This window comes from Megascapheus bottae, chromosome 6 (genome assembly GCF_031878675.1).
Source record: "Megascapheus bottae isolate mThoBot1 chromosome 6, mThoBot2.hap1, whole genome shotgun sequence".
Classification (NCBI taxonomy): domain Eukaryota; kingdom Metazoa; phylum Chordata; class Mammalia; order Rodentia; family Geomyidae; genus Megascapheus; species Megascapheus bottae.
The window spans coordinates 83,895,502-83,916,704 of record NC_143514.1 but is presented as its reverse complement, the minus strand read 5'-3'; the positions used below and the strand labels follow the sequence as shown (position 1 = coordinate 83,916,704).

At 48.2% G+C, this 21,203-nt stretch overlaps 1 protein-coding gene and 1 pseudogene across 1 annotated transcript in view; both read right to left on the bottom strand.

Annotated features, from left to right (window-relative positions):
- Positions 1–2,240: 2,240 nt before the first annotated feature.
- Gnb1 (G protein subunit beta 1) overlaps positions 2,241–21,203 on the bottom strand; it is a 28,600-nt gene continuing 9,637 nt past the window's right edge. Inside the window, exons 4-10 of the mRNA XM_090336003.1 lie at positions 15,214–15,277; positions 11,957–12,119; positions 7,266–7,332; positions 5,235–5,436; positions 4,125–4,341; positions 2,774–2,889; positions 2,241–2,552 (exon numbers count right to left, since the gene is read on the bottom strand). Coding sequence (XP_090192129.1) covers positions 2,783–2,889; positions 4,125–4,341; positions 5,235–5,436; positions 7,266–7,332; positions 11,957–12,119; positions 15,214–15,277 — 820 coding nt within the window. The 3' untranslated portion in view covers positions 2,241–2,552; positions 2,774–2,782. The remainder of the gene's footprint in view (positions 2,553–2,773; positions 2,890–4,124; positions 4,342–5,234; positions 5,437–7,265; positions 7,333–11,956; positions 12,120–15,213; positions 15,278–21,203) is intronic.
- On the bottom strand, positions 13,290–13,410 carry LOC150062628 (small nucleolar RNA SNORA40; annotated as a pseudogene).

The following is a 21,203-nucleotide window of genomic DNA, read 5'->3' as shown; positions in this document are numbered from 1 at the left end:
TCATCTCCAGAAAACAAAGTGGTGCTGTGGCTCAAGGGGTAGGGCAGTAGCGTCCAGGCCCAGAGTTCAAGTCCCACAACAGACAAAGAAACAAAAACACATGGAATTTCATGCTGGTCACTGGCGGCTTACGCCTAATTCTAGCTACTCAGGGGGCTGAGATCTGCAGATCATGGTTCAAAGCCAACCTGGGCAGGAAAGTCCATGGGACTCTTATCTCCAGTTAATAACCAACCACAGAACCAGAGTGGGGCTTGTGGCTCTAGACTTGAGCAAAAGAGCTCAGGGATAACAGAGACCTGACTCCCAGCCCCGAGCCGGACGTGTCCTTCAGCTTAGAAGCATCTTTGTGGTTAGAACACAGGGTGCAGAGGGGCCCTGGGCAGTGTCGGTTGTCAACGCTTTTGTCTTGCACTTTTTTTGGGGGGTGGGGGTCATGGGGCTCAGAACTAGGCCTGGGCGCTGTCCCTGAGCTCTTCAGCTCAAGGCTACCACCCTACCCTTGAGCCACAGCCCTACTTCTCATTTTCTGGAGGTTTATTAGAAATAAGAGTCTCAGGTCCTTTCGTGCAGGGGCTGGCTTTGAACCTTGATCCTCAAATCTCAGCCTCCTGAGTAGCTGGGGTGATAGGCGAGAGCCACTGCGCCTGGCTTGCCTTCCACAATTCTGTGGCAGAGGTTGGTTTTTCTTACAAAATGCAGCTCACCTATTCAGCCCGAGGTCCACATGCTGCTCAGCCCGAGGAAAAGCCCCTCGACCAATGTTTCCTCCGGCATTTCAGTCCTCACGGCAGAGGGGAGACCAGCGGCCACCTCTGTACACCCAAAATCAACCCACAAATAACTGTCACACCAAAGTCCCTCATGTCAAACTGCTTTATTACATCTTAAATAACAGTACAGTTTAATATAGTATCTATCTTGCATCCAGCCTCCTTGCAGTACACTGACTTTAAAATTAAATACAAAAGGTGGAGGGGTACAGGGTGCAGAGCTCTACTGTGGGTGATGGACAGAGAAAGAAGGGGCTTGGCTGTATCTCTGTGCCAGGTCCAGGCCTACCGCACGGTCACAGCACAGTTTTGTACAGGATGTTGCAGAAAACAGGACGGTGAAGCCACTACTGCTGCTATGAGGGGTGCGGGGAGGGGAGGGGAGGGGAGGGGAGGGGAGCGGAGGGGAGGGGAGCGGAGGGGAGGGCTACAGAACACTGCTGGCCAACGCTGCTGCGGAGCCCGGGCTCGAATGAAAGCCAGGAAGGTGTGCATGGTGGAAAATGGTCTGCCTCCGACGCAAAAGGCTGTTCCATAGAGGCAGGGCTTCCAGGAAGTGGCAGCGTGGGGCAGGGTCCCCACTGCATCTTGTCTGTCAGGACTCCAACAGCAATCATTCACAACAGGACGGTTTGTTTTGTAAGAGTAAAGGAAACAGTGACTCGTCCACTAGTCAAGCGTGCGGGGCGCTCGCCGCGCGTGTGTGTGCAGGGAAGCAACAGTGAGGAAGTGGACAGAGCCGCCGCGGTTACACGTTAAGAGGTTATTTCTTAAACGAGAAAGAGCATCCAAGGACTGAGTCCCAGGTGCACTCGTGAGCATTTCTACAGCATGCGATTCTAAGAGTAAACCCACCCGATATGGCAAACAATCCGGCTTTTAAAATTTAACTAGAAAGTCTGAGATCATTATTTTCAAAACATTGATTTGTACATTGTTTCATACACAAGTAACCGACTGCCTCCCCAAGTGCAGGACGGGCACCTCTCTGGAGGACGGGCTTGTGACAGCAGGGGCGGGTGGGGCTAGGCGGTTACAAACGCCCCTCTCATGTCACAGGAAACCCAAGGGGAGAGCAGAAGTCAAACTGGACAGTGGGGACAGGACAGCAGAGGGGAAGGACTTGGGCCAAGCACTGCTGACCACCACGGCAAGTGCTCGGCTGTCTGCTTCGGAGCTGTCTCTTCCACTAGGCTGTGCCATCCCTTGAGAGACACGGGGAGGAGCCAGCTGCTGTGCTGCAGCACTGACAGTGGCGGAGGCCCCGCCCGGGCTCTGGGCTGCTGACTACTGAACATGAGGGAGGATAGGTAAGAGGGAAATGTGAATGCGGCCAAAATCTTGCTACAAACACAGCGTGATACTTAGAAACAGTTACAGGATAAACAAAGCCACAAAACAAGATCACTGGTCTAAAATCCGAATGAACTACTGAAAAGGCGTGTCTGTCTCACAATTACACTCCGGTTTACCTTCTGGTTAACATTTTTATTGTAGTATTTCCTTTTAAAATTCATCCAAGACAAAAAGAAAACAGAGACAATGGCCCCGGAAGGAATGCACAATTTGTTTTAGTTTACAGCGCGGAGACCCTTCTCTTGTGGGAGTTGTGCTCTTGGTTTCAGCAATACGTGAAGGAGAAGAGGTCTTGCCCTTTGAGGTTCTGAGGGGAGGTGGGTGCCGCGTTGGGATGGTCGGAGAGGATATGCTATCGCTGTCTCGCTTCGAGGGTAGCAGGGTGGGTCTGTCTTCCAGTCACCATGGTGTGGCGTTCACCAGCTACGGGGAACAGAGTTTGCAACACACTCAGAAACAGGGAGCCAGAGCTCAGACCTACAACCAACTGACCCTCTTTCCATTGCTCCCCAGGTCACAGCTGAGAGCTGCACATCTGCTCCAGTTGCCGACCCATCCCACACCCTCGTTAGGCTAGACGCCACACCTTACTGTGCAATATGGGCTTAGCTTCCCTCGGGCAGAGTCCCGGGGCTGCCCCTTACCTCCTAGCCTTAGTTCCAGATCTTGAGGAAGCTGTCCCAAGACCCAGTGGCCACAGCCATGCCGTCATCAGTCACCCCTAGACAGCTGACGCGGTTGTCATGTCCAGCCAAGACACCTAAGAGCAAAACAGCCGTTACTCAGGCTCAGAGCCCACCCACTGGTGACGCTGTGCTCGGGCTACACAGCCTATCTATCTTGGTGGTTTTTTCTGGGCTGTACCTTAGCTTTTTTTTCTTTTCTTTTTTTGTGGGACTTGAAATCTGGCGTTGTCCCTGAGCTCTTCAGCTCAAGGCTACCGCCCTACCCCTGGAGCTACAGTGCCACTTCCAGTTTTCTAGTGGTTAATTGGAGATAAGAGTCTCACTGACTTTAGTGCCCAGGCTGGCTTTGAACCTTGATCCTCACATCTCAGCCTCCTGAGTAGCTAGGATTACAGGCCTGAGCCTTTGCACCCGGCTCTACAACATCTTTATAACAACAATTACACAGGGGGCGCCAGAAGCTCATGCCTGTAATCCTAGCTATTCAGAAGGCTAAAATCTGAGGATAACAGCTCAAAGCCAGCCCTCGGCACAAAGGTCTATTTGTTAGTCAGAAGAAAACTGGAGCACAGTGGCTCAAAGTGGTATCGTGTTATTAGCCTTAAATTGCAAAGTTTGGACAGCTTGGAACAGTGCTCAAGCCCAGAATTCAAGCCCCACAACAAAAACAAACACGAGACACACATACAGAAAAGTTTTGCACCTGCTGGGATTGCGGCCTAGTGGTAGAGGTAGAGTGCTTGCCAGTAGGTACTGGCTTTGACTCCTTGGTATCACATACACAGAAAAAGCTGGAAGTAAGGCGGGTATGGTGGCTCATGCCTGTAATCTTAGCTACTCAGAAGGCTGAGATCTGAGCACTGCAGTTCAAAGCCAGCTCGGGCACTAAAGAATGTGAGACTCTTTATCTTCAATTAATTACCAGAAAATCAGAAGTGGCGCTGTGGCTCCAGTGGTAGAGCACTAGCCTTTAGGAAGGTCAAGGACAGTGCCCAGGTCCCAAGTGCAAGCCCTAGGACTGGCCAAAACAAAAAAAACAAAAACAAAAAACTCCACACTGCATCTATTTGCCCTGTAATGCTCTAGAATGGACAATATACCTACCTGTCTCTGCTGGACACACCTGCTCACTGTGTCCACCTGGACATCAGAGCGACCCAGAAGGATAGCGCCTGCCTGTCCAGTCACTGCCCATACCCTGAGCTCTGTGCTGTCTGGATTGGCACTATCAATTCCTTTGTCTTTCCATGCCACAGCCATGCTCACACGAACATGTACCGAGGTGCACACAGTGTGCACGGCCACCTACCTGCTCTGTCGGCCTTGAGCGCGTCCCAGACGTTGCAGTTGAAGTCATCGTACCCGGCGAGGAGCAGGCGCCCGCTCTTGGAGAAGGAGACAGAGGTGATCCCGCATATGATGTTGTCGTGGGAGTAGGTCATGAGCTCCTGGTCTGCCCGGAGGTCAAACAGCCTGCAGGTGGCATCATCTGAGCCAGTGGCAAAGGCATTGCCATTTGGAAAGAACTACAAAGAGAAGGCGAACCAAAACGTATGTAAATATTAAGAAACGAGTGGGCTGGGAAAGTGCCCTAGTGGCAGAGGGCTTCCCTAGCAGGCACGAAGCCCTGGGTTTGATGCCTTGGTACTCTGTACACAGTAAAACCCAGAAGTGGTACTGTGGCTAAGCAGTAGAGCATTAGCCTTGAGCAAAAGAAACTCAGGGACAGTGCTAGACTGAGTTCAAGCCCCAGGACTGACCAAAAGAAATGGGAGAGGGAGGGACTGATGTCACAGGGAAGTACAGGTAGTGCCACGGAGACACCTGCCACCCCAAGGAGAATTCCATCCAGCAGAGTGCAGCCGGTGCTATATGGGCTGCTGCAGGTACCATCTACAAGCCAGACTTGAAGGAAAAAGTAGCAAAGACACAGCCCTCCAAGCTTCCCCAAACGTCGGCTAGCTATGTGGGTATCAGGCTCTGGGACCTCCAGGCCCCAGGCCAGCAGAGGCTGTGCTGTACACTTCAGGATCTAAACTACAGGTTGCTCTAAGGCATGGGGACAGCTCTGCATACCACTGTCTCACCCCAAGAGATACACAGACAGCACAGGAGGTGGCCTCCAAAGGACAAGTGCATGCTGGTCGATCTGGTCAGTGACCTGGTCGGTAGAGGGGAAAGGGGCAGGTCTCCTGAGTTCAAGGCCAGTCAGAGGTATATAATGGGGCCCTGAAACCTGAATGTTTTCTTTTTTGTCGGTTATGGGGCTTGAATTCTGGGCCTGGGAGCTGTCCCCGAGCTCTTCAACTCAAGGCTAGCACTTTATGGCTTGAGTCACAGTGCCACTTCCGAAACCAGAAAGTTTTAAAAAGAGAATAAAAGAAGACAGAAGATCTAATATGGAACAGTCTCAACTCACACAGATGGCATTGATGTCAGACTCGTGGCCTGTGAAGGTCTGCCGGCACATTCCTTCTCGGACATCCCAGAGTTTGGCGGAAGCGTCACACGCACCAGAGACAAACAGTCTGGTGTCAGGAGCGAGAGACAGGCTCATGACGTCTCCAGTATGCCCAGTAAATGTGGTTGTCTGCTGGCCAGTCTCGATGTCCCACAGAGCACTGGAGCAGGGCAACGACAAGCAGATGTTAACTTCCTGTTCCCAATGTGGACACCTTCAAACCCCAGGACGACAGGACACCTCTGTGCTTAGGGCAAAGTAAATTGCCATTCTGTAGTACAGGGCTTGGAGTGTGGCCTAGTGGTAGAGTGCTTCCCTAGCACGCACAATTCCAGGTTGAATTCTTAGGTACCATACACAAAGCAGAAAGTGGTGCTGTGGCTCAAGTGGTAGAGTTTTAGCCTTGAAAAAGCCCAAGGACAGTGCTCAGGCCTTGAGTTCAAGCCCCAGGTCTGGCAAAAACAAAACAAAACAAGTAGGCATGCTAGTCTGCATCACCCGCTCATGGCATGGATGCGTTGCAGAAGCAGCAGGAAGTTTGGGCTAGAGTCTTGGAGGAGGAGGAGGAGGAGGAAGAGGAGGAGTTTGTTCCCTCTGTGTTTTCTCTCCCTCCCCCTTCTGGGGCTTTAGGAGACAATGCCAGGTAAAAAGTGGCTTAAAGCACCTCTGAAACCCCACTGCCCTTTTTTGGAATCACAGCCAGAGCAGAAGCAGCATGAATGGCTGGCAGAGCACTCTGCAGGTTTCTGCTGACCAGGTGGGCCTGCTGGCCAGGCGGACAGGGAGACAGACAGCACCTGTGCAGGGGTGAGCTTCGAGGGCCCCACAGGTTCTGCTTCTGGCTTTGACCCACACCCAGCAGCATCACTAACCACCCTCAGGTTATGCCGCCAGAAGAGCCTGGCATTGCTCGCCCAACCAGGACCCTCTCTACTATGGCATGAAAAACACGGGAGGAGAACAGGGCAACGGGCGTCCTCAGCTGAGAATGATCAGCTCCGCGGGCAGCTCTGCAGACATCTCATTGCCTTCCAACACCACCGCCCATCAATTGTCTTTATCACTCCACCAAGTTTATTCAAGGACACTGTGAATGGCTGCTCATGAGGCAGGCAGAGGCCTGCGTCTCCGCCGCTCCCATCCCTCCTTAGACTCAGAACTACACTAACCATGTGCCTGGTGTCTGTGCCAGAGCCCAGGCAGCAGTGGCTGCTCCTGGCCACCCAATCAGGCCTTTCCAAGACCAGAAAGCTCCAAAAGGACGCTGATGAGAGCCTCACAGTAACCATCTGGGCTGGGGACACAACCCATATTGTAGAAAGCATGTCTAGCAAATGGTACACAGTCCAAGCTCAAACCCAATACTGTAACACACACGCACGCGCGCACACACACACACACAGAGTCTCACTGTGTCTGATAATTTAGGTGCAAATAGTCTACAATTTATACACCATCCACAGGGCTACAGGGCTAGCTAGGTAATACTACACACAAAGATACAAAGAGAAGCATGCACTCCATGTGTAACTGTAGCCTAAATATTCACATTTCAGTTCTTTTTCAAAAGTAAACCTTGAGCCAGGTACCCGTGATTCATGCCTATCTCAGCTCCTCAGATCCATAGGGATCACGGTTCAGAACTTGCACAGGCAGACAAATCCTCAAGCCTCTTGTCTCCAATTAACCAGCAAAAGCTAGAACTGCAGATGTGGTTCAAATGGCAGAATGACAGCCTTGAGTGAAAGATCAAAACCACTAGAAGTGGCGCACAAAAAAGTAAGCTTTGTAAATCTACTAACAGTACAATGAATTCACTCAAACTTTATGCAGCTACAAACAGTACAAGAAAATCTCTCATTGTAAACTTAACATGGCCTAATTAATGCCCAGTGCCATTCTTTCTGCATGTGTAGACCTACTGGTGGGAATGGAAGTGGGCTGCCGGGACCCAGACCGGCATGCCACCAGCTCTGATCAAGTACTTACCATGTGGTGTCTCCAGAACTGGTGACGATCTGATTGTCATCCAGGAATCGGCAGCAGGACAAGTAACCTGGCAAAGAGCAGACTCCAGTGAGGCCCCAAAGCTAGTAAGCTCTGCCTTGATAACGGTTTAAACCCAGACACAGACACGCAGTGAATGCCCCTCTAGTGCCTGTGACTGACTGGGGCCACACACCTAACAAAACAAAGGAGATGGGCAGGATGTGCTGCCGAGTCCCGACTGAGAGGCCCAATGCCAGACAGCGCTTCACAGTCCAGCAGACTGCGGGGCAGCAGTGACATCTCCACAACACCTCAATCTTCCACTTGCTTTCCTGTCCAGCAAATTGAATCCTTGGTTCCTGGGACCAAAGATGAGTAAATCCCAAATGGGAAGAAGAGTCTGGCCCACAAAGGGGCCCTTCGGCCTGGCCCTCAAGCCAGGGCTTCCACCTAAGCTTTTCCTCACTGCTGCCTACTCCCCGTGTTACGAGTCAGCATAGCCATCCTTTCCTCCCTCTGACCCTGATATACAACGCCCTCGTCCCATGCGACATACAAGCACAGAGGGCAGGAAAGAGGAGCTGTGGAGACCCCACTGCCTGCAAATCATACAGGACTCAGCTGGCTGTCCAGGCTGAATTATAGCTACCCACATTCAGTGGCTTCTTACACAACAATCATAGACCAACTGTTGAGTCACTTCTCTGAACTCAGTCCTCAGCCAAGTGGAAGGCGCTAAAGCTCTGGGGGGCACCGAAGGCCCCTAGAGTTCCTCTGCTAACTCTCTCCAGTTAAGAGCATTCAGAATTTGGCTCGGATGTGTTGTTGGAGACATAGCTCGGTGACAGAATGCTTGCCTAGCATGTAGCATGTAGAAGGCTTTGGTTTTCATCCGCAGTACCATAAAAAGGAGAAAAAAAAATCAAAATCATACTGTAGATCTGGATAGTATTTTCAACTTCCTTTCCCAAATTTCTCCTGTGAATACGCTTTTTCATTTTTTGGCAGTCCTGGGGCTTGAACTCATGGCCTAGGCATTGTCCTTGAGCTTTCTCAAGGCTGGCACTCTACCACTTGAGCCACAGTAACACTTCTGGCTTTTCTCTGTGTATGTGGAAACCAAGGAATCGAACCCAGGGCTTTGTGCATTCTAGGCAAGCATGCCGCTGCTAGGACACACTGCTGGCCACTATGAAGACATTTCTATAATTTTAGCTCCCAGCCTGAACCATGAAGGGTGTCTAGGCTCAGTTACTGCTATGAGGTCAGATGACAAAGGAATTTACCGGTGTTGTACCCAACTCAGCCTCTAGAACAAAGGCAAAAATCTTCAGACTAGGGCAGGACAGAGCTGTCTGCCTAGAACTGAACTAGAAGAAAGGCTACCTGGCTAGAGACGAGGAAGTGGAAAGGTTATACCTGCTGAAAGAAGTCAGTGAAAGAGAAAAAGAGAAGAGATAAAGATTTACAAGTGAGGAAATACCCACGGAAGTCTTTTTATTTTAGAAAGAAGTGACAATATTGAAAAAGACACAACAAAAATAAAAAATGGTTATGGGAAAGATGCAGTAAAAAGGGCGCACAAGCAGAGTTCCCTGGAACCGTCTGCAGGTCATGCACGGACGCAGTGGCCAGGAAGCTGTAGAAAGTAAAATGGCCTCGGTCGCCCAGAGCTTGACAAGTGACCTGAGAGACCACTCTTAGATAGCAACTTCCGAGCTGACAAGAGTTCCTGGATGTGCCTCTCGCCTTTGCCTAGGAACAGAGCCAACAGGAGGAGATGCTGAGGCAGCGGCAACAGAGTTAAGCGTCCTGCTGCACCCTCTCGAAAGAGTCTATGCAGACACAGTGTCCTTCCTGGGTTGTATCAGTTCACTGGAGTTTGTCAGGAAAACCCCACAGTGCTTCCCTATGTGAAATGCTCAGCTTTGCGATGGATGAACAAACTGCCAGAGTTCTAGCGCTGGATGCTTCCAACACCAGCAGCACCAAAGACTTCCCGCAACACCTTTAGCCAAAGTGCTATGCAGTTGTGACCATGACCAGACAGTTCTCAGGTGAATGGGTCCCAAGCTCTCCAGGAGGGGGCAGCTCTGAGCACAGGTGGCTGGTGCTTCACAGTCCCTACAGGGCAGCAGAAGTGATGTGACTGGGCCATACTGCATTGTGAAAAATGAGTGGTGAGGGCCAGGAATGTGGCCTAGTGGTAGAGTGCTTGCCTAGCATGCACAAAGACACGGGCTCGATTCCCTGGTACCACATACATAGAAAAAGCCAGAAATGGTGCCATGACTCAAGTAGTAGAGTGCCATCCTTGAGAAAGCCCAAGGACAGTGCCTTAGGCCTTGAGTTCAAGCCCCAGGACTGGAGGGGGAAAAAAAATGAGTGTTGACAGGCTGAGTGCTCGACGCTTATGCCCGTAATCCTAGCTATTCAGGAAGCTGAGAATTGAGAACAACAGGTCAAAACCAGCCCAGACAGGAAAGTCTATGACCCTTATCTCCAATTATCTCCAAAAAGCCAGGAGTGAACTGTGGCTCAAATGGCACAGCACCAGCATTGAGTAGAGATGCACAGGGACAGTGATGAGGCTGGAGTTCAAGCCCCCGCCCCAAAAGTGTTTAGGCAATTAATAATGTTTAAAATAAAACTTACTGACAATAGTTATTTTCACCAAAACAGAATGTGGACAGGTTGTTCCACCTGTAGTTTATGTAAATAATAAAGATGGACATGGCCTTGCACTTCTGGGATGGAAAAGGCTCCTTCCTGATGAGAGCAGAGGCTGGCTGCCATGGGTCTAGACTTGTGAACCTCTCTGTGCATGATTCAGGGCCCCCGGGAACTGTCTAGCTTTTCTCAGGGACAGTCCCAGAGTTCTTGGGGGTGGTCCACAGAGGGGCAGTGAAGTTATTTGCAGTCGGCCTCAGTTTGTATACCTCCTATTTCCCTGAAATTCAGAGCCAAGTGTGGGACAGAGACTTTCCCATTAGATAGTTTACCAGCCAGGCTTTAGAAACGGAACAGCATTTGGGGAATAGTACCGATGGGCTTGCTTGCTTTTAGCCTTTCCAAGTTATAGTAGAAGGACAAGGATGCCTTCTGGGAAAAAAAAAAAAAATTGGGGGGGGGTCACATGGCTTGATTCAGCCTGGGTGCTGTCCCTGAGCTCTCGGGCACAGCCTTAACCTTGAGCCAAGCCCCAGTTCCATTTTCTAGAGGTTAATTGGAGATAAAAGTCCTTCTGTGCTGCAGCTGGTTCAGAACATAGATCCTCATGTCTCAGCCTCCCAAGTAGGTAGGATACAGGCGTGAGCCACCTTACTCGGCTTGGAAACTGCTTATCTCCAACAAACTACCAAAAAGCTGCATGTGGAGCTACGTGGTAGAATGCCAGCTTTGAACAAAGGAGCAACCAGGCCCCAAGGTTCAAGCTCCAGGACCAGCAACGCTCCCCACTCCTTCCCCAAAAGGTCAAGCCAACACAGCATTCTATACCCACCCTGCCCCACCCCACCCCCACAATCCTTCCAAAATAAATAGCCTAGAAGTATTACTTCTGTCCTAAACCTTATTCCATCCTGAGCACCTTTCCTAATCTAACTGAACATGTGTGCTATATGTGTGTGCTTATGTATTCATAAGTGTGTACTATGGGGTGGGGAACAAGTGTGCTTGACCTCATACTTTTTTTTTTTTTTTGCCAGTCCTGGGACTTGAACTCAGGGCCTGAGCACTGCCTTGAGCTTTCTCAGGACAGCACTCTTTCATTTGTGCCACAGAAACACTTCCGGCCTTTTCTGTGTATGTGGTACCAAGAAATTGAACCCAGGCTTTGTGCACGCTAGGCAAGCCCTCTACCACTAGGCCACATTCTCAGCCATATTCCATGAAACTCATATCTAATTAACCACCAGAAAACTGGAAGAGAAGCTGTGGCTCAAAGTAATAAAGCACTATAGCCAGGAGCGGTAGTTTATACCTATAATCCTAGCTACTCAGGAAGTTGAGATCTAAGGATCAAGGTTCAAAGCCAGCCTGGACACTAAAAAGTTCTTGAGACTCTTATCACCAATTAACTTCTAGAAAACGGGAAGTGGTGCTGAGGCTCTCTAGGGTTAGGGTGGTAGCCTTGAGCTGAAGAGCTCAGGGACAGTGCCCAGGCACAGAGTTCAAGCCCCATGACTGATCCAAATAAATAAATAAAATTAGTGAACTAGGGAGCGGAAAGTCAGGTTTTAATAACAAATCCATCTGTTTCTTATTGTTAAAGATATAATAGTCCTGGCTCTCTGCTTTCACTTCTGAAAAATTTATAGCAATTACATAACTTTTCTGTGAATCAGTCTTATTAATTATGGTTGACAAGGTGGGTGCAGTGGCTATTCAGGACGCTGAGATCTGAGAATCGCAGTTCAAAGCTAGCCCAGGCACTAAAGACCATGATACCCTTATCTCCAATTAACCACTAGAAAACTGGAAGTGGTACTGAGGCTCCAAAGATAGGGTGGTAGCCTTGAGCTGGAGAGCTCAGGGACCCAGGCCCAGAGTTCAAGCCCCATGACCAATTAAAAGTCAAAGGACACGGCTCAGGTCCTGAGCTCCAGCCTACGGAAAAATAACAACGATTGACAAGAGGAGACCAGTGAGTAAGCCATTGTACCAATGAGGTTACTAATAACAACGCGTACCTGTATGTCCTGCCAGCTCACGACTCACACGCACATTCCCTTCACGAGTTTTCAGATTGTAAATGGAGCAAATGTTGTCCAGGCCTCCACAGGCCACGTAATTCCCAGAAGGGGCATATGCACAGGTCATCACCCAGGAGGAGCGCAGAGGGATGGCATGGACCTACACAACAGGGATACAAAGCAAACTCCTGGAAATGCAAGAACATGAACCACGAGCCAGTGTGAGAGGACACGCTTTCTCCCCACCACTGCACAGGCAAAGCAGGAAGATCCCTTGGTAGACAGAAGGAGCAAAGAAACCCTGAACTACACAGATGAGCCCACTGTCATCCAAAAGAACCCAGACTCAAGCAAAAGACACCCTAAAAACAAAACGCGCCAATCACAAAGCTTTTCAAATGAAATAATCAAACTAGACATTAACATTATAATCAGGGGCTTGGAGTGGGGCCTGGTGGTAGAGTGCTTGCTTAGCATACACGAAGATCTTGGTTCAATTCCTCGGTACCACAAACATAGAAAAGGCTGGAAGTGGTGCAGTGGCTCAACTGGTAAAGTGCTAGCCTTGAGAAAATCCAAAGACAGGCCTGAATTCAAACCCCAGGACTGGCAAAAAATATATATATTATAATCAATCCTGTCAAAACATCACAACATAAATTGTCTAGAAATTCTGTAATCTTTTTTTTGTGTGGGGGGGTCATGGGGCTTGAACTCTGGGCCTGGGTAATGGCCCTGAGCAATTCAGCTCCAGGTTAGCACCCTACTTCTGGAGCCACAGCCCAACTTACCATTTTCTAGTGATTAACTGGAGAAAAGAGTCTCTTGTTTTTTAGTGCCTAGGCTGGATTTGAACTTTGATCCTCAGATCCTCCGCCTCCTGAGTAGCTAGGATTGTAGGTGTGAGCCACGGTGCTTGGCCTGCCCTTATTTTTTATTTTTTGTCAGTTCTGGAGCTTGAACTCAGTGCCTGGGCACTGTCCCTGGGCTTTCCAAGGCTAACATCCCACCACTTGAGCCACAGCACCACTTCTGGCTTCTTTAATGTATGTGGTTCCGAAGAATTGAACCTGGGTCTTTGTGCATGCTAGGTAAGCACTCTACCACTAGCCCAAACTCTTGGCACCACAGTCTTAATTTTTTTTTTTTTTGCTTGTTTGTTTTTTGTTTTTGCCAGTCCTGGGCTTGAGCTCAGGGCCTAAGCACTGTCCTTGGATTTCTCAAGGATAGAGCTCTATCACTTGAGCCTGAGTACCACTTTCAGCTTTTTTCTCAGAGCTAACCTGCAGAATAAACAATACCCTCCATCACTTCAAACTATTATAAGAATCATATCCCTTCTTACATATACCCAAACTCATACTCAGTAATGGTTTCTGAGTTGCAAAAAAGGATCTATTATTTGTACCTTTCTGCAAGGCAGGCAGGCAGGCAAAAGAAACAAAGGCATACAATGCTACTTAATTATTTTTATTTTATTATTATTACTTTTTTTGGGGGGGGGGGTCATGGGGCTTGAACTCAGCCTGGGCGCTGTCCCTGAGCAGTTCAGCTCAAGGTTACCATCCTACCCTGAAGCCAAGCCCCACTTCCCATTTTTTAGAGGTTAATTGGAGTCGCAGGTCTTTTTGTGCCTGGGCTGGCTTTGAACCCTGATCCTCAGATCTCAGCCTCCTGAATAGCTAGGATTACAGGCATGACCCACCTCGCCCAGCAATTATTTTTATTTTTTGCTGTATGTGCGGCTTGAACTCAGGGACTGAGCACTGCCCTTGGACTTTTCTCAAGGCTAGAGCTCTACCACTTGAGCCATAACGCCACTTCCAGGTTTTTTTCTGTGCATGTGGTACAGAGGAATTGAACCTGGGTCTTCGTGCATAATAGCTAAGCTCTCTACCACTAGGCCAAACTCCTGGCCCCAACTTAATTGTGGGATTTGTGTTTGTTTGGCACATGAGTACTCTACCCCCAGGTTTCCTTTATTATCTTTGTGAGACAGGGTCTGTGTTTTTCAGGCTGAATTTGAACTCCTAAACTAAAGCAATCCCTTAGCCACAGCCTCCTGAATAGCTGTGACTGAATATAGGCATATGCCACCACACCCCGTTACTGTTTGTTTTTTCCCCCAGTTGTGAGGCTTGAACTCAGGGCCTGGGCACAGTCCCTGAGCCTCTCTGTTTTAAGGCCAATATTCTACAACCTGAGCCACAAGTACCACTTCTGGCTTTTCTGTTTATATGGTGCTGAGGAACTGAACCAGGGCTTCATGCATGCTCAGCAAGCACTCTACCACTATATACTTTTCTTTATCTGGGGTGGGTCATGGAAGTAGAACTCTGGGGCCTAGGCATTGTCCCTGAGCTCTTCGGCTCAAAGCAACCTCCCTACCCCTCGAGCACAGCACCACTTCTTCCATTCTATATATATTTTTATATTAAGCAAACTCTCTCCACTAAGTTTAACTCCCAGTATGTAACTAAATTAAAAACAAAACAAAACATAAACTTATTCTCCATGACTATTAACTATAATGGCATCTTTTTTGGGGGGGGAGGGGGTAGTCATAGGGCTTAAATTTGGGGCCTGGGTACTGGCCCTAAGCTCTTATGCTCAAGGCTAGCAGTCTACCATTTTGTAAGTCCCAGGGCCACTTCTGATTTCCTAGAGGTCAGAGCTTCACAGACTTTCCTACGAGGTTTGGCTGTGAACTAGCTCTTGAGTAGCTAGGATGTTCACAGGCGTAAACAAATGGTATGTGGCCTCAGGCTCTCTTTTGAAAAACAGAACAAGCCAGGGACCAGGGGTTTCCACCAGACTCCAATTAGCCACCAAAAAGGCCGAAGTGGAGCTGCGACTCCATCAGGCAAGGGCTATCCTTGAGTGCAAAAGTCCAGAGGCAGTGCCCAAGCGCGAGTTTAAGCCCCAGGATCAACAAAAAAGAAAGGCAAGAACATTCCAAACCTAGTTAACTACATTTCTGCTTTCTATAAATGATACATGAAACTTCTTAGACGGAGCTATGTCAGGAGTACAGCTCAGCTTTCACATACATGGTAAAGAACCACAGAACCACTATGTCCTCAACAAAAGAAACCAAAAACTTAAGCCCAAGGGAGCTCTTCCATCTTTCCTAGAAAACCTCACTACTAAACACAGAACTTGCAGCGAATGCCCTACTGCCAGCCCAAGTCAGGGGACTGGTCATGAGCAGACAGTTCTCTGGTGGACTCTGGCAATGAGGGTTCATAGCCCACCTTGTTTGTGGTGTAACTGTCCCAAATGATGAGTTTTCCATCCTGGGAGGCACTGACAAGAAGTCTGGAGAAAAAAATAAAAACAAACCATCAGAAATGCTATAAAAGAAGCAAAAGGAAAATGAAACTTAAGTTCTCATGTGATTCAATGTTACATGTGCTTAAAACAAAGAACTTTGTAATATATATACACATATACATATGAAAAAAAAATCAAAATGTGAAGCCATCTTGTGAGAGTGTTGTCGCAGGTAACAACTGAGACTGCTAGAATGTTAGGCTCTAGGCTTTCAGCTGAGACACGGACACAGTGATCTCATGAAAGCCTTAACAGATAGATCAATAGTTTACAAGATTCTCCTTCATTCTGACAGCCTGGATGTAATGGAATAAAAAGCTCTAGATATGACAAATTCATAGAACTCCACATTCATGAAACATTTTTCATCTAAAAAATAAATAAAAAGGCCGGAGTGTGGCCTAGTGGTAGAGTGCTTGCCTAGCATGCACCAAGACCGGGGTTCGATTCCTCAGCCTCATATATATGGGGAAAAAAAGCCAGAAGTAATGCTGTGGCTCAAGTGGTAGAGCTAAAGCCTTGAGAAAGCCTAAGGACAGTGCTCAGGTCCTGAGTTCAAGCCACAGGACTGGCAAAAAAAAAAAAGCCTGTGCCAGCTATTCTCACCTGACTACTGGGGAGACTTGAGATCTGAGAGTTGAGGTTCAAAGCCAGGACAGGATGGGAAGTCCATGAGACTCATCTCCAATTAAAACACCAGAACAGGGACGGGAATGTGGATTAGTGGTAGAGTGCTTGCCTAGCATATATGAAACTCAGGGTTCAATTTCTCAGTACCACATTAACAGAAAAAGTTGGAAGCGGTACTAGAAGTGGCACTAAGACTCATGTGGAAGAGGGTTAGCCTTGAGCAAAAGCAGCTCATAGTAGCTAGTCCCTGAGTTCAAGCCCCAGGACTGGCAAAACAAGGGAAAAAACCACCAGAGTGTCAAGATATCAGGAGTGGTGCTGTGCTCAGAGATAGTGCTCAGGCCCCGAGTTCAAGCTCCACAACAAAAATCACTGAAACGTCCTAGACTCTGCTAAACCTGGAATCCAAGTTTCTCCTAATGAAAGGAGGCCCTCAGTTCCACATGAGTGCTGCACTGTATCTCATCTGGCAAGCGCAATCGTGACCTGCTTCATGGCTGCCTCCTTGATCTGAGCAAGAATGCTCAAATTTGGGATATTATGTGCTGAGAACTTGCAGAATTAAGACAGAATTTTGCAAAAGAACAGTATGACTAACATGCATAGGAATTTAAGGTGTCTGGAAGACAAGCATGCTAGAGTGATTCTGGGATATGTAGCTACTCAAAAGGAATCCTGCAAAGCAGGAGGGCCTACAGAGTATGATGTCACAAGATTCTTACAATGGCTTTTTCAAGGCTATGTCACTGTCACAATTAACAGCTGATTATCAATGGGTGAGGTGTGTAATCCTAGCTATACAGGAGACTTAAGTTTCTGGGGAATGAGGTTTGAAGCCAATTAGAGCAGAAAAGTTCACGATGTTCCATATACAAAACAACTGTCTTAAAGCTTGTTTGGTAGGGTAGAGGTGTGGTTCAAGTAGTGGCATGCCAGCCAATCAAAATCTTCAAACATCCTCCATTCAAACCCTGGTACAGACAGAGTAAATAAGATAGCATACAGATTTTATTTAATCTACACATGTCTATAGCATGCATGCTGGGCTTCAACTCAAAATCTTGTGCTTTTACTTGGCTTTCTACTCACATCTGGCATATAACACTTGAGCCATGCCGCCTGTTCCAACATAGTTGTTTTTTTTTTTTTTTTTTGGGGGGGGGGTCATATTTGAACTCTGGACCTGGGTGCAATTTCTGAGCTCTTCAGCTCCATGCTATTGCCCTATCCCTGGAGCCACAGAACCACTTCCTATTTTCTAGTGGTTAATTGGAGATAAGAGTCTTACAGACTTTAGTGATCTTAGCCTCCTGAATAGCTAGGATTACAGGCGTGACCCACTGCACCCGGCCAACATACAGATTTTTAATTTCCAAATTCTAAACAAAGCAGTCAAGTTCTATTTTAGCTGCAATGTATTTGACTTTAGGAGCTGACATTTTTTTTTTCTTTTCTTTTTTTTTTTTTTTGCCAGTCCTGGGCTTGAGCTCAGGGCCTGAGCACTGTCGTCGGACTTTCTCAAGGCTAGAGCTGTACCACTTGAGCCTCAGCACCATTTCTGGCTTTTTTTCAGTGTATGTGGTAACGAGGAACCGAACCCGGGTCTTTGTGCATGCTAGGCAAGCACTCTACCACTAGGCCAAACTCCCGGCCCCAGAGTTCACATGTTTAATAGAACTATGTTTTGGTGTGTTTTTGGTTCTGCCAGTCCTGGTGCTTGAGCTTAGGGCCTGGGCAGTGTCCTTGGAATTGAACCCAGGGCTTCATGCATGCTAGGTAAGCCATATTCCCAGATCAAGATGCGACTTTTTTTGTAATAGTACTGGAAATGGAAGGACTGAGGATGACACCAAGTGCTCCAACACTGAAGGACACCTCCAACTTGTCTGAGTATCTCCAACAGTCAAACTATAGGAGGACCCCAGCAAGGAAGCCAAGGCCTCCACTCAACACCAAAGAGGAGTGCCAGGCCAACCCCGCTGTTCTGCCCCTGCCTGGCCCCTCTCAGATTCTGTGCAGAGTATCGGCTCAGTTCAGCCTCCTGACATGGCTCACCTTCAGAGCAGTCCGTGGGGTTAGACAGCTTAGTAACTAACTGCTGACTCGCGGAGCAATGACCCTAAGCTGTGCACTGATCCTCTGGAAGGTGAGAGAAGACATATGTCTCCATAACCCCAGGTCAGATAACCGACGCTCTTTGTGTCCTTCCTCCTGCAGTTCCCACAGGGAACTTCCTATGCCCAGCATGAATCCACCCTCCCCAGAGAGATGCAGAGCCACAGGCCAACACCCTTCATTTCACTTGGGCAGGGAACAGACCTTAAAGGAGGAGGAAAAAAAAAATTTATCCATGTGACATAGCTGTATCCCAAATTTTATTTGAAATAGTGAATTTTAGGATAATGCTATTTTAGTGTGGAAATGTCTGAACTCAAGAGCCACACAACTGAGCCACGCTTCCACCTTTCTGTGTGCTCGTTATTTTTGAGATAAGTCACTCTTTCTGCCCCAACACAGGCCTATACAGGAGCGGTCCATTTCAGACTTCTTGTTGCTGCTGTGGTGACAGACCTGTGTCACCAAGACCAGATTCTCCCACTTAGATGTCTTGAGGACGTCTGCCTGCCTGGGCTGGCTCTCGACTGTGAGCATGATCTCAGCCTCTACACAGTTGGATGACAGGCACGGGCACAGGGCTCACCTACTGAGAAAGAAGCCATGAACTTTTCTGTTTAGTTTTAAAATTAAACCTTCCTGACACAGTTGGATTGCAGGTATGAGCCACTGACACTCAGCTGAAATCCACAGCTCCACTTCGAACTCTTTGGTGGATAACTGGATGTAAGAGTCTCATGGACTTTTCTGTCTGGGCTGCCTTTGAACTACAATCCTCAGACTGCAACCTCCTACGTAGCCTGGATTACAGGAGTGAGCGCCACTGCTGCCCAGTTGATTACTTTTTTTGGTTTTTTGGTCTGCTGTGGGACTTGAACTCTGGGCCTAGGCCCTGTCCTTGAGCTATTCAGCTCAAGGTTACTGCTCTACCTCTTGAGCCACATTCCCATTTTCTAATGGTTTATTGGACATAAGAGTTTCATGTTCTTTAATGCCCGGGCTGCCTTTGGACCTCAGATCTCAGTCTGAGTAAGTAAGATTACAGGAGTGAGCCACTCCCTGTATCTGATTAAGATTACCTTCTATATATTTACATATACACACAAGGGGTCGTATCCATGGACTAGTGGTAGAGTGCCTGCCTAGCATGCACAAAGCAAGTTCTGAATTGGATTCCTCAGTACCGCACACACTGGAATAGCCGGGCGTGGTGGCTCACGCCTGTAATCCTAGCTACTCAGGAGGCTGAGATCTGAGGAACAAGGTTCCAAGCTAGCCCAGGTGTCAGGGTCCTTTGTCCCCGGTCCCTCTCGAATAGTAGGAGGGATGGGGAAAAACACATCCCGACCAGGACGAGCCATGAGAGGAGAGGGCCCACTGTCCTCCCGTACTCAGCCTTCTTACCCCCGGGGGCACGAACAGACACCACACAGCTTCATCAAGGAAGGAAAACCTCTCTCCATTCCCCAAATCCCCCCTCCTTATATTCGGTGCTGTAGCCTATCAGCACAACAGGTGGGCAGGACAAAGAGGTACACGTGTTTACCCATACTACAGGTGTCAGCAGAAAGTTATTAGACCCCCAACACCCAGGCACAAAAGGACTTCAGACTTTTTTTTTGGCCAGTCCTTGGCTGGAGCTCAGGGCCTGAGCACTGTCCTTGGACTTTCTCAAGGCTAGAGGTCTAGCACTTGAGCCTCAGCACCACTTCTGGCTATTTTCTAGGTATGTGGTACCGAGGAATTGAACCCGGGTCTTCGTGCATGCTAGGCAAGCACTCTACCACTAGGCCAAACTCCAGGCCTCCAGACTCTTATCTCCATTTAACCTCTGGAAAATAGGAAGTGGTGCTTGGCCCAAAGGTAGGGCGGTAGCCTTGAGCTGGAGAACTCAGGGACAGCGCTCAGGCCAAGCTCAAGCCTCATGACCTATGAAAATAAATAAATAAATAAAAATTAAAAAAAAAAATCTGGAAATGGTACTGTAGCTCAAGTGGTAGAGCACTATCCTTAGGAAGGCTCAAGTGGGAGTCTGGCCTAGTGGTAGAGTGCTTGCCTAGCATGCATGACGACCTGGGTCTGATTCCTCAGTACCACATACATAGATACATAGACAAAGACACACGCACGCACCTCAGTTTGAAAAATGAGCTGCTTAGTCTCCACAATAACTTAAGTGACTCTATGTCATATAAATGAAAACAAACTTGCAATTATGAATACAGCCTATGTCATAAAAGAAACTGTACACTTTTTTTGGGGGGGGGGCTAGTCTTGGGGCTTGAACTCAGGGCAGGGGCACTATCTTTGGACTTTCTCAAGGTTAGTACTCTACCACTTGAGCCACACCACCACTTCTGGCTTTTCTTGTGAGTGTGGTACCACAGAATAGAACCCAGGGCTTCGTGCATGCTAGGCAAGTGCTCTGCCACAAGCCCATGCTCCCAGACCCTCACACTTATCTTTCCACAGCCCAGCTACTAAAGAATGCAATGCTTCGGGCATGGATACCAGTTCCTGGTTCAGGGCTCTGGTCCTAAGCTCCTAAGAACCAGAATCCAAATTCAAGCCTTCAGAATACTGCATGCAAGGCTACCACATTCAGTTAATGGTCCTGTACACAGAGGGAAAACTCCAACACATCTTATTTCCTTTGTGGTATTTGAGATGGCTTTCTGTCTGTCCTACTACCATTACCTCACACCACTGCTGGGATCTCAGGCACGCACAAACACACCTTTCAAAGCCTACGTAGCTAGTAGAATCAATTCTGACATGTCATTCATTTAAGTCAATGTATGCATTAAACTTTTTATGTACTTCATTGTACATATGACACCTGTGTCCCAGGGTACTTGTGCAAACAGGTAAGATTCACCAATGCTATATAATTAACTTTCTTGGAGGAGGCAGACATGTAAGATGGCCACACCAAACACATTTCTGCATTTTGCCCTTAATTATCTTCTTCTTTGTTAATGTTTTGTCTTTATTTTGGTTGGTTGTAGGGCTTAAATCTCTGGGCCTGGGCACTGTTCCTGAGCTCTCGGGACAGTGCTCCACTACTTGAGCCACAGTGCCACTTCCAGTTTTCTGATGGTTAATTGGAGGGAAGCGTCTCACAGAGTTTTATGCCCAGGCTGGCTCTGAGCCACAATCCTTGGAT